Below are 13,289 nucleotides of genomic sequence, written 5' to 3'. Positions count from 1 at the left end.
CGAAGCATAGATGGTGTTTGGCAATGAAGCACTGGGCAGGTGCTGCCTGAAGGGCTCAGCAGTAGGCAATGGAAAGCTGGCTTTCATTAATTTCATTTCATTTTTCATTTATTCAAGACAATCGTCATTACAAGTTTGTCTTCGATGGCGTGGCTATAGGCAGAATTAATGCCTGAAGGGGCCACGACACCCCTTCAGGCGTTGCGAATAAGCAAAAGGGGATGAGGCTGCTTGTGCAAAGCAAGTAGAAACTTCATTTAATAATCCTGCATGCAGCACATCAATGTTGCAAAATAATGTCATTGCTGCACTTCAATTGCATTAAATACATATTTGCATTCAATAACGGATCACAAACTAGTGTCGGGCTGCTGAGCCCCACTCTAGTTGGGGCGGGTTGGGTTGGGGCGAATCTTAGTGGTGGTGCAGATGGTGTTTGGAAATGAAATGCTATAATCGGTGACAACTTAAGAACGGCGCCGGAAGTTGCCGCTGTGCCTTATCAACGTAGCCGGATGTTTCTCCGCGCGGCGCAAGTAGGGCGTTACTGGGAATATTTTGAACATGGCGTGAGCCGTTCCCGTGATTTTTTGGGCTGAATATGCTTATAAACGACTCCAGTGACGACAAACAAACTGCGTGAGACAAGGCAGACGATATCACGCATTCATAGTAAACCCCTTTCAAAACGCGCGCGCACTGACGTGACGGGTCCGACGCTTTGGCGGAGTGATACACTACATGAGGTGGTGCCGTTCTTGAGTTGTAACCGAGTAGGTGAGTGCTTCCTGGATGGCTCAAAGAAAAAGAAGTTAGCAAGAGAAACAGGTTACTTAGGAAGAACTTACAACCCTGTAGTATTTTCTGAGCCTCACAGTAAAGAAGAAGCAGGCAAAGTAAAGGAAGTACCTGGAAAACAATATAAACATGCTTTACGGTAAGAACAAGGCTATTGACTGCTCTACACTTGTTCACCTGTGCTTATTCACCCTTAAGAAAAAGTTGTCCCATGTGGCCAAGACTTGCATAAAAATAGTTTTTTTAAATACAATAAAATAAAAATAGGAATAAAAATAGGAAGTACATACTTCCTAACATTGATTTCTGGCTCAACATCTCAGCAAGTAGGTTCAGACATAATATTTCAATTAGGATTTGGGTACAGGTTCTGAGAGCTGCATGATTCTGGCAAAAGTTCATTCATTTCAAAGGCATTCATCCTCCTCGGGGATGAGCCAGGAAAAACAAAGCAAGTGGCAGCGCCACATATGTTTTCATACCCTAGAATCAACAGAGATAAATGCCTGGCTCCTATGGTGGTGGCTGGGCATAGCTTCTTAAAGTCAAGCTGTTTGTTGTGGAATTTATGTGCCGAGCAGGCAAGGGGGAAAACCAACAGCGCCGCGGGAAACCCAGCTGAGAAAACAGTATCCTCGTTCTGACCAGAAAGATGAGAGCCCTGCTCGCGACACTGCTGACATCGGAGGCCACCTGGAAGAGGTGGACTACCTTCTAAGCGTGTCTTGATGGACGCAGCTCTACCGCCAACATGTGCCGTGGCAATCGGTGCGGGGGAGTCGATTGACATGCTCAAAACACTCAGCAATCCACCAGCAAAATGGGGGAGGTTGTTCCCAGTTCAACCATAAGCTCTAGCACCAAGTCAACCATGAACTCTAGTGGCGAAATGTTTTCGGCACAGATGGTCGCCGACAGTGCTTATTAGAATATACTAAGAGGAGGGATTCAAAGTGAGTGTTGCCAGTGCGTGATTTTCTAAATGTTTATTTGTAAAACCAGGTTAGGGGAGTCTTTTAATGGTGGACGGGTGTGGGAATTCATAACTATTCCCGCATCCGTTCAGAGTGGGCCAGCTACCCGTCAAGGATTTGGGGTGGCATAGTGTCCGAATGAACAGAGAGCAATGCCTAATTAATGCAATTAAGAACTATGGCGCCAGCCACGGCACCCTCCATAACAACTTAGACGGGAGGGGTGAAAAACAGCTCCCCCATGTATGCTGATCAGAAGATGTGGTTCAGACTTGCTATCTCGCCATAGTTCCACACCTGATCTGCCACTGGCGTGAGGCATGAGTCCAGACAAAGAATTCTGTAACACACCCAAGCACTTTTATCTACCTGAACACATAGGAAATGCAGCACTGTTTATTGCAAACCAAGTCAGCAACTACAACAGAAAGAAACTGTTGTTCAAAGACAGTCTTAGAGAATGCAGGGTGTGGAAGGCATGCACAGCCTATTAAAGGGTATGAGTACGCTATATAAAGGAACCTTCTGGAGTTCCCCTGCTGCGCCACACTGCAAAAGCGCACTGGCCAGTCAACTGGAGAAATTGGAATAGCGTGATCAATCAGATAGCGTCATCAGGTCGAGTGTGAAGGAATCAGTGTGAAGCACTTCCTTACTATTGACGAAATGGCTATTCAGCAGGACATTTACTACAAGCAAGTCAACAAAATATTCGACCTTGTGGACATGGGAGTGGCTGGGGAAACAACTACGGTTTCCGAAGTTACTAGCCACCTATTATGCTTTTTCTTGAGAGGCTTGTCAACAGCATATGTAATACCAGTACGTTACTATTTTACAAGGGCTCTGAAGCCTGACAAGCTATTTTACATAACAATGGAAGTTATTGAGGCAGCTGAACAAGCCAGTTTCCGGGTGGAAAGGATTGCGACAGACAATAACCACATGAAGACAGCCCTGTTAATAATGTCCACTCCGAAGATGGTGCACTTGTGCACACAGTACCTCACTTTCTGCAAGAGGACCCTCTATCCTTGTTGTTTGACCGAAACCACCTGATAAAGAATCTCCGCGACTTTCTTGAATGACAACCCATGTTTGACGAGCAGCTTATCCCCGGTGGGTTCTACTTACGGAAGCTGTTTGAAATGCAAAGCCAACTTCCAGTAAAGCTTTTAAGGTTTCTGACACGAGCCCATCTTGGGCCAAATATCCTAGAAAAAATGAAGGTATCTAGATCTACACAAATATTTTCTGCCCCATATCTCCAGAAAAAATGACTTCAGAGCTGCTGCAGAAAAACCGAAAATGCCATCCGGATGCTTTTGAATTCCAAGACAGCACTGCCACGATCACTTTTAGGAAGGTGGTTGCACACAGTGGTATGCAGCGCCGTCAAGCCATGTGAACAGGACGAGCAGCCCTTTCCTTTAACCGAAGATGAACAATTTTTGGTTGGGAGGTGATTTTTCCGGGTACATTGAAGAACTTCAAACAATTCTGACAAGTCCAAACAGCTGACTAAGGAAACATACATCTAGCTCGCTCTGGCTGGATGCCTCGCAGCCTCCCAACCGCCAGCCAGATATCATACTTACAATTCCGCCAAGAAATCACACTCCAAGCCCAGCCGGGGCCCAACCTCATTGTCGCCGGCACTCCAGATCCCTACTTGGCTGATCACCTATCTCAACTAACTTTGGGAAACCAACTACACTGGTTCTGCCTACATGAAGCCTGCCTACATTAGGGGCGTTAGTTATGGCATCCCCAACAACATCACGAATGAACAATAGACCGATCCCACAGGCCAGCTTCGTGACACGACTGCTGCAGCGGCAGCCACGGTGCATACCGGTACTTGTAGTCATCCGGGCGTGCCATTTCCAAGAGATTTTTCGATCGTGTAGAGCCATCGTGCGATGAGAGGATTGACCTGCTGTATTCCTGGGTGCTACAACATCACAAGAGATAAAGGATTGGGTTTGTACATCTTCCCCAAAGAGCTAAAGCTTCGGGAGACGTGGATTCAGCGTATCAACAGGGCTGGACGGGGCGGCAGGTAAGACAGCTTATTGTGGTGGCTTCTTATCTTTTAATGTATAATCATACCTTAACATTCCAAAGAATATTATCTTTGCTCACTGCTCACTTTGCCTGCGTATACTTTTACCGGATAGCTCAGCTGCTGCTCGCGGTTGTGCATGCCGGTTATTTTGTATCATATCTTCCTTTTTCTAACGTTTTTTTATCGCTGCATACTATTATTATTATTATTATTACGAGTTGTAGTGCTGAGGTCTTTAGGTGTCCAGTTTGTTTAAGTACAGCACTGCGTACGTGGCTTGCATTTTTTTTACAACCCAAGTGGCAACCATGCAGGCATAAGGGGAAGGTTAGCTCATTCATGAGGCTCTCCTAATAGTTGTACTGTACAACGAGACCTTACTTTTTTAGAAACGATGTAGCATACTTCACAGCATGCTTGCCTGCAACAACTTTGTCGGAACTTGTTGTGCCAAAGGGCGATTAGCTTTCGCGGATCACCCTCGATGCAAACGGTGCCATGGGAATCTCGCCTTTTCCACAAAATAGTTATCTAGCCTACGCACGCAGCTGATTTCGCTGCAGCTATAAAGATGAGTGGCACCAACAGCTGTATATTTTACGTGTGTGTGGCGTTGTCAAGTAAGGCTGAAAACTACAATTCCATTTGTCATTTGCACTTGACTGATATGGAACCTTTTGTACATTAATCAGGAGAAAGTGATACTGTTGTCTTGCAGTGGTAGCATACAGAGGGGACATTTATAAAAAAAATATGAAAACGCGGTACAGTTATCTAGGTGACGTTCAGTGTGTGATACGCAATAATGCTGGAACTTGTTGTGCTCAGGTTCTGCAAGTTTACTTCTACAATTGGACACCGAGTATGCGGTGCCCACTTCGAAGGGGGAAAAACGACATACATGAACAGAGTGCTCACAACCTTCCTGCTGAGACCGCAAAAGGTGGAAAGGAGGCGACCACTGATAAGGACAAGGGTAATCTGAGCACAAGCAATGCAGAGAAATAGCATTACGTTGTTGCATATACACTACTGAATATTTTGCTATGGATTGATGCAGGGAATGGCTACTTAAGGGTTGTGCTACTGCGTAAAAAAGCTAAGATGCTGAGTAAACTTAAACTCCTGTGAAAGTATATAAAATGCAGTATACAATTTCTCATCTGCAGCTGCACACTGTGTAGTAAAATCACTGAAACACATGGTGGATTTCTTTTTTCATTTTCCCCTGACAGCCGGAAGTTCCCAACAGTTCAACTGTGGCACCCCAGTGCGACCCAGAAGTCTGCAATCACTAGCAGAAGCAGTGAGAGTGAGGACACCGCACAGCAAAGCACTCATCTACTCATGGACCATGCCTACTGCAGCCAAGAGTCAAGCTATGACCAGCTTGCCAAGAAAGTTGCTGAACAAAATATAATTAACTGAGCTTGTAGGAAAAGCTGAAGCTGCTAACGCACATGTTGCAGAGCTGAACCGCCCGCTGAAACGCTCTCAACAGGACGACACGGAAGCAAAAAAAGCTATGTGACTGCCCTCAGCAGAAGAATAGGTGCTTGTGGCTTGAGCTATCCTGTATGCAGAAGAAAGTAAAAAGATGCAAGGCTGAAGCTGGACAAAAGATTGACATCACGTATGAAGCCTTTTTAGAAGACGAAAAGAAGCTGCGGCACTACACTGGCTTCACATCTAGAAAGTGCTTTGACAGTTTTTGGTCCCTCCTTGAACCAGAAGCCAAAAAGCTGCGGTCCTGGCAGATGAAGGAAATAGAGAACGCGGACCAGAACTTTACCCTGCCTTTGAAGAACTAGCTTGTGCTCATCCTGATGAGGCTACGGCTTGGTCTTGACAGCCACGAAACAGACCACCTCCTCTTGTACAGTTAAAAAAAAGTGCAGTACAATCTCGTTTTTCTTTAAATTCAGTTAATAAATACACTGGGGCAACATTGAGGACACCTTGTACTGTTAAGATTACAAGTTACTGTACTGCGTGTATAGAAGTGCTCAAAACAAGCGGTCGCAGCTGTCGAGAGTGCCACATATTTCAATATTTGGGGCAGTCTTCACTACTCTCAAGGATACTGACCGAACTGTGAAAAACTAGGAGCTGGGGCAGCTCAAGTTTCACAAACACACGGCATGTATACGGCCGATTTTCTTCCTTCTGACCACACAGTTCATTTCATTTTCTGCTAGTTCCCCGCCGCTTCTTGCTGCACGAAGTTCCTTTCTTCGCCACTAGCCGGGGCATAGTCTGCACCACTGGTTTCACGCTTTCGGTGTAGAGCCGGCAGGGAGATGGCGAGCGCACACTGAGGCTTCTCTCTGAGCCGGCCTTGTCGGCCGAATCCCCATTGGCTGCGGACGAACTGGTTGGGAGCTCATCGTCAGACAGCAGGAGCTCATTCACAGGCTGGAAAGAGGGGTCCTCTTAAATGCCCAGGTCGAGGAGGCTTGGCGTGTACTGCACCAGCTCGTTGCCCACAGCATCAGATGATCTTCTGCTCTCAGTTGCCAGGTCTCCCAAGCAAGATGTCAAGTGATCTTCAGGCGAAAACAACCCCATGAGTGTGGAAGTGTCCAGGTTGACCCCTCCACTCATCAGCTGGTCCTGCAGCCAGTCCAGGTCGGAATAGATAGATTCTACGTGGTCTGCAAACACCCTTGTGGGGCCAGAAGGCTTGTCCTGCAGGGCCACCTGCATCCCTGGGCTGGCCGGAGGGGCAGCATCCTTGTGCCCAGCGTCGTCGTCGTCGACCATCGGACTGGGAGAACCCCGGCCGGACGGAGAGTCCGGGTCGCCAGAAAACATGGGGATGCCTTCCAGCATCACACAGCTGCTTAGCAAATCTGAGGCTCCATTTGCCAATGGCTTCTCCCCAACCAATGCTGGCCCTTCAATCGCCTCGGCTGAAGTAGAATTCGCTCCGGTGGTCATCTGCTTTCCTCTAGAAACAGCAGGTCTCGCCAGCTGCAGTGCCTTCATGGCAGTTGCCTCTTGGCTTTTTGAGGAGGCTGCAGCTGATTCTTTTGGACTAGACTCGGACGAATCCGCAGCAACTTCTTCGTCACAGGGTAGCACGTACATCGCACTCTCCACACCCTGCAGAGGTTCGAGGAGGCACAGGGGCTCAATCACACCTCCTGTGCTGAGGGTTCTGGCCACTATGGGAGCCACCTCGACATCGTCCGAGTCTGGAGGGGTCAGAGCAGGGCCAGGCACCTCCACAGCCCTCGGGGAGGTCACCACAGTTTTGCCAATCACAGTGCTGCTCGCCTCGCGCATGTCTTCGATTAGATCGGTCACTTCTCGTATTACAGGACCTCGGACAGCGTAGAGCCGGCGGGCGAGCTGACTTAGTGTCGGTGACGTAGGCCTTGGAGAGCTGGGGTGGGGCACCTTGGCGGCGTTGCTGGGGCTGTCGTGCAGCATGAGAGGCATCTTCGCTTTACGGTGATGTTGCGGTTGGCCTGCACCATGGTGACCAGGAACTGGATGAGCTTCTCGACGATCTGCTGCTGCTTGAGGTGCATCTGGCGCAGGCGGGCCACCTCACGCCACAGGGCCTCGTTCTCATTCTTCATGTCGGCCAGCAGCTGGTCCATGTGCTCCTGTCGGCCCTGCATGCTGCCCACATCCGACAGCAGCTCCCGTAGCACCTCGGCCCGCGCCCGGCCCTCCTCGGGCCCTCCTGCCGCACTGCCACCACCTCTGCCAGAGGGCACCTTCCGCTTTATGAATTCGAGTAGGCATTCTTGACCCCGAATGAAGAAATTGTGAAAAAACTCAATCTCCTCTCGATCTGACCTCAAGCCTTGGTCGATGTTGGTCACCTTACGAAAGCTATACTTGTTGAGTTGTCTGATGAAGCTTGCCATGTTGTTGTGCTTGAAGTAGAGGGGCAAAAGTTCCTTGGCAAACTGTGTCTGGTTGTGAATAATGAAGCTTTGGCCATTCGAGCTCCAGCTGATCAAGTTGTCGCATTTCTCGTCCTCGACAAGCTTCCATAGTTTCACTAAAAACGCAGGGACGTTGTTCACTCCAACTTCCGTGGTATGCGTCGTTAACACGTTACGCACGTTATTCTTTGTCGGAACTTGTTGTGCCAAAGGGCGATTAGCTTTCGCGGATCACCCTCGAAGCAAACGGTGCCATGGGAATCTCGCCCTTTCCACAAAATAGTTATCTAGCCCATGCACGCAGCTGATTTCGCTGCAGCTATGAAGATGAGTGGCACCAACAGCTGTATATTTTCGTGTGTGTGGCGTTGTCAAAAAAGGCTGAAAACTATAATTCCATTTGTCATTTGCACTTGACTGATATGGAACCTTTTGTACATTAATCAAGAGAAAGTGATACTGTTGTCTTGCAGTGGTAGCATACATACGGGACATTTATAAAAAAATCTAAAAACGCGGTACAGTTATCTCGGTGACGTTCAGTGTGTGATACGCAATAATGCTGGAACTTGTGCTCAGGTTCTGCAAGTTTACTTCTACCATGGGACACCGAGTATGCGGTGCCCACTTCGAAGGGGGAAAAACGACATACATGAAGAGAGTGCTCACAACTTTCCTGCTGAGACCGCAAAAGGTGGAAAGGAGGCGACCACTAATAAGGACAAGGGTAATCTGAGCACAAGCAATGCAGAGAAATAGCATTACGTTGTCGCATATACACTACTGAATATTTTGCTATGGATTGATGCAGGCAATGGCTACTTAAGGGTTGTGCTACTGAAAAAAGCTAAGATGCTGAGTAAACTTAAACTCCTGTGAAGGTATATAAAATGCAGTATACAATTTCTCACCTGCAGCTGCACACTGTAGTAAAATCACTGAAACACATGGTGGGTTTCTTTTTTCATTTTCCCCTGACAGGGGGAAGTTCCCAACAGTTCAACTGTGGCACCCCAGTGCGACCCAGAAGTCTCTGCAATCACTAGCAGCAGCAGTGAGAGTGAGGACACCGCACAGCAAAGCACTCATCTACTCATGGACCATGCCTACTGCAGCCAAGAGTCAAGCTATGACCAGCTTGCCAAGAAGGTGCTGAACAAAATATAATTAACTGATCTTGTAGAAAAAGCTGAAGCTGCTAACGCGCATGTTGCAGAGCTGAACCGCCAGCTGAAACGCTCTCAACAGGACGACACGGAAGCAAAAAAAGCTATGTGACTGCCCTCAGCAGAAGAATAGGTGCTTGTGGCTTGCTATGTGACTGCCCTCAGCAGAAGAATAGGTGCTTGTGGCTTGAGCTATCCTGTATCACGTATGAAGCCTTTTTAGAAGACGAAAAGAAGCTGCGGCACTACACTGGCTTCACATCCAGAAAGTGCTTTGACAGTTTTTGGTCCCTCCTTGAACCAGAAGCCAAAAAGCTGCGGTTCGCGCAGATGAAGAAAATGGAGAACGAGGACCGGAACTTTACCCTGCCTTTGAAGACCCAGCTTGCACTCATCCTGATGAGGCTATGGCTTGGTCTTAACGGCCTTGACCTTGCGTACAGGTACGCTTTCAACGTTCAAAGCTTAAATTAAGTTTTTTTGCACCAATACTTATTTTTACCTTTACATAAGGTCTAAGCGGAGTGACAAATGAAACTCTGCTTCCATGCCAATCCATTTACGAGGACATTCTGTGTATAATGTTAGTTATGAATATACTGTGCGAGGGAGCACTCAGCTTGTTGACGCTATTACCACCTGCGGGCTCGCCCCCATCAACACCGGGGAAACAACATTCGCCAAGCGCAACAACCGGCAGTCGTGCATCGATGTCGCCTTTACATCTGAACACCTCAGGTACTCCTGGAGGCCTCAGGCCAGCACATGGGGCTCGGACCACAAACCAATTTTAATGGAACCAGAAAGCGGGTGCGCCGCACGAGGCCGCGTTTTCTCCGTGACGCACTGGGACCGCTTCCGAGAACTGCTCTCCGACCGCCAACAGGACGACTTTCTCGGCGCGCTCGAGCGGTCCCTCAAAGCGGCCACAACAACGGCCCACGCGGCCCCCTTCCAGCCGGCCCCGGATCTGAAACTCCTCAACCTGCGCACCGCGAGACAGCGAGCGCAACGCCAGGCCCTCCGCTCCGGCGCGCGGGATGAATGGACCCTTTACAACAGGACCGACGCCGTATTACGCCGCCACGCGAAGAAGCTGCGGCGCGAGAGCTGGGTTTCTATCTGCGCCTCGCTCGAAAGCGCCGCGGGCACGGCGAGAGCGCGGCGGCTCCTACGTGCCCTCATCCAGCCCCCCTCGCCCGGCAAGCTTCCCCTGCTCTCGCTGGCCATCGCCCAAAAGAAGCCCCTCGCCGAAGTGGCCGAGGCCTTCGCCGCGCACGTCACCTCCTCCTCCCCCCCAGCCTCCGTCGGCCGCGCGCCGCCGAACGTAAACAAACCATCCCTCTCGGCCCCCGACGTGCGCGCGGCTGAGGTCATGAATGAACCCTTCACGGCGCAGGAGCTGGAGCGTGCGCTGGCGAGGGCGAAGCGAAAGAGCGCCCCGGGCCCCGACGGAATAACCTTCCAGGCGCTCAGAAACCTCAACGAAGAACAGCGCAAGAGGCTCCTGACCTATTTCAACACGCTGTGGGAACGGGGCACGCTGCCCAATTCACTCACCCTGGCGCACGTCTGCCCCATCCTAAAGCGCGGCAAGCCACCATCCCACCTCGGCTCCTACCGGCCCATCTCTCTAACCTCTGCAGTAGGAAAACTGCTGGAGATGATGGTGCTGGCAAGGCTGGAGTGGCTCGCGGGGGAATACAAATGGAGCCCCGAGCAGCAAGTCGGCTTCAAGAGGGGGCGCAGCACGGCGGACTGCATCGCGGACGTCGTCTCCACGTCTGAGCAGGCCAAGGGAAGCAAGCACACCATGTTTTTGGTCCTGCTCGACGTGGAGAAAGCTTTCGACGCCCTCCCCCACACGACGATCCATGCCGCGCTTGACCGCTGCCGAGTGACGGGGCGGATGCGCGTATACCTGAATGCCTTCCTAGGCAACCGCCACCTTCAGGTGCGCGTGGGAAAAACCCTCAGCTCGGCCCGCCCCGTCACAGCAGGCGTGCCCCAGGGCAGCGTGTTGTCCCCCTTCATGTTCAATCTGGCCCTATCAACCCTCCCTACAGCATTCCCCTCCTCCGACCCCATCCCGACCCACATGATGCTCTATGCCGACGATATAGCCATCTGGAACAGCGCCCACACGGGCAGGCGGGAGGCTGCCCGCGAAGCCATCCAGGTGGCCCTCAACATCGTCGGCAGACAGCTAGAAGAACTCGGCCTGCGGGTATCGCCCACCAAAACTGTGGCCCTCACATACCACCCCACGGCGGGAATGGAGAAGCGCACCCAAGACCTCCACCTGAATGGTGTCTCCCTGCCGTGGCAAAAGAAGGTGGTGTATTTGGGGGCCACACTAGACAACAGGCTCTGCTGGCGGCCCCACCTGAAAGCTGCCCGAGCCATGGCCGCCACAGCATTACAAGCCATCAAGAAGATTGTGGCAGGTGGGCGTGGCTGCACCCCGGAGCTGGCCGCGCGTATATACACGGCCACTGGCGTCAGCCGTGTACTTTACGCGCTCCCGCAGGCCAAGTTAACCCCTGCGACTTGGAAGAAGCTCGAGCTTCAACACCGTGCCGCCCTGCGCCTCTGCCTCGGCCTCCCCAACCACTCACGCATCATCGAGACCCACTTCGAGGCAGGATCGTGGCCCCTGCAATCAATCGCAACGCGCTACAAGCTCAACTTCATCGCGCGCTTGAAGCTCGCCCCAGACGGCCACGCCCTCCTCGAGCGGTTCCGCCAGCGACCCCACTCACAAGCATACCAGCTTCTAACCAACTACGAAGAGCTCGTGGGTCCAGACCCGCCACCCACAGACCCCCCCCCCCCCCCCCCCCCACCGCAGCGCGACGCGGGTGTGCACATCGACACCACGATCCCCGGCGTCAGAAACAAGCGCGCCACCCCCACCTGCGCTTTACAACAAGAGGTCGCGTGTCTGCTGCACGAGCGTTACGCAGGCGCAATAAAATTGTACACCGACGGCTCCGTGCTGCCCGGCCCCCCAGGCTCCGCCGCCGCCGCTTGCGCGGTCCCCGAGCTAGAACTAACGGTGCAGCGCCGTCTCAGCTTTGCCTCCAGCTCAACAACAGCCGAGCTGGTAGGCCTGCACCTGGCGGCGGACGCCCTGGCGGAACGCCGCGACATCATCCAGGCCGTCATCCTTTGCGACAGCCGGGCGGCACTCCTGCGCCTGCAAAGCCCATACAAACATGGGCCGCTCGTGCGGCAGCTCGCCAAAAAGCTGCGTGACCTACATTCTGAGGGGAGACGCGTCTGGCTGCACTGGGTGCCGGCTCACGTGGGTCTGGCGGGCAACGAGCTGGCCGACTCACTCGCCAAGGCGGCCCACTCGGCGGACACGGCCGTCTATGAAGCGGCCACCAAAGGGGACGAGGCGCGCTACTGGGTGGCGAAGCACGCCGGAGAACAGCACCCGCACCCGCGACTGGCCAACGGAAACTCCCCGGGGCGCCTCCCGAGCCGCACCTTCGGCCGCGCGGACTGCAGCCTGCTGCTTCGCCTCCGCACGCGCAGCGCGTTCTCCACGGCCCGCCGCTTCTTCTTCGGCCGGGCCGCCTCCCCCAACTGCCAGCACTGCGGCGAACTCGACAACACTGAGCACGCCCTACTACGCTGCAGCCTCCACCACACCGAGCGGGCCAAGATGCTGCAGCGCTACGCTGCCCTCGGAGTTGCGTGCAGTACGCGGGAGGAACTCCTATTCCCCTCGGCCTCCCGCGGACGGGGTGCGGCACTCAGCGCACTGCTGCAGTATTTGCACGCCACCGGCTTGGCCCAGCTGCTCTAGAGGCCAACGGCCCCGCCGCCGTCGCTCTCCTTCCCCCTTCTCTTTCCTCCTCCTCCCCCTCCCCCCTGCTCCCGCCCGGCGCTCCTGTGCGCGGCTCCCCGTGGCCGCCGCCGCACGATCCGGCGCTTCCGTGTGCGGCCCCTCGGGCCTGCTGCCGCACGAACTCCGAGCCCCCTGTGGCGTGCGGGGCCCCATCCGTCAGCCAAGAACATTCCCCCCAAAACTTTCCTGGCCCAGTGCCCGCATCAGAACGCGTGTGAGTGTGTGTGTGTGTGTGTGTGTGTGACACAGTGCGGTCTGGCAGGAATGTGCCCACGCGCCTCCCAGCACACCCAGCCTGCCTCAAAACTTTCCTGTGCCACAGACATCTGAACTCTACGAACACTCCGCTTGCGGCGCGCGCCTCTTCAACCCTTTACACATTATCACCAGTGACTATACACATATCCCTTTCCAACAAACCTAGTATTTACCCCCGCAAGCCCCTTATTACGCCCCCTGTAGCTTGCTTACCAGCTATCCCCACTTATATCCGCCCCACCTATATCCTGCTGCCACTATCAT

The 13,289-nt window shown here is 52.5% G+C and overlaps 2 protein-coding genes and 2 pseudogenes across 2 annotated transcripts; 3 read left to right on the top strand and 1 right to left on the bottom strand.

The window, feature by feature from the left end:
* The first annotated feature begins 3,694 nt into the window (after positions 1–3,694).
* LOC144172603 (uncharacterized) lies at positions 3,695–5,726 on the top strand (annotated as a pseudogene).
* On the bottom strand, positions 5,715–7,916 carry LOC144172599 (heat shock factor protein 1-like). Its single transcript, XM_077701252.1, is given in 2 exon segments — positions 5,715–7,289; positions 7,292–7,916. Coding segments are annotated over 2 exon segments (1,446 nt in total). The 5' UTR covers positions 7,722–7,916; the 3' UTR covers positions 5,715–6,273.
* A 385-nt stretch (positions 7,917–8,301) lies between these two features.
* LOC144172602 (uncharacterized) lies at positions 8,302–9,443 on the top strand (annotated as a pseudogene).
* Positions 9,444–9,701: 258 nt separating this feature from the next.
* Positions 9,702–12,725, top strand: LOC144172601 (uncharacterized). The gene has a single exon (XM_077701255.1). The coding sequence runs from the start codon at positions 9,702–9,704 to the stop codon at positions 12,723–12,725; it is 3,024 nt and encodes a 1,007-aa protein (XP_077557381.1).
* Positions 12,726–13,289: the final 564 nt, after the last annotated feature.

The sequence above is a fragment of the Haemaphysalis longicornis genome, unplaced genomic scaffold, assembly GCF_048455015.1.
Source record: "Haemaphysalis longicornis isolate Haplotype H1 unplaced genomic scaffold, Haemaphysalis longicornis Haplotype H1 scaffold_245, whole genome shotgun sequence".
NCBI classification, from domain to species: Eukaryota; Metazoa; Arthropoda; class Arachnida; order Ixodida; family Ixodidae; genus Haemaphysalis; species Haemaphysalis longicornis.
Note: the sequence above shows the minus strand (reverse complement) of the source record. Positions and strands in the feature narration are given on the sequence as shown.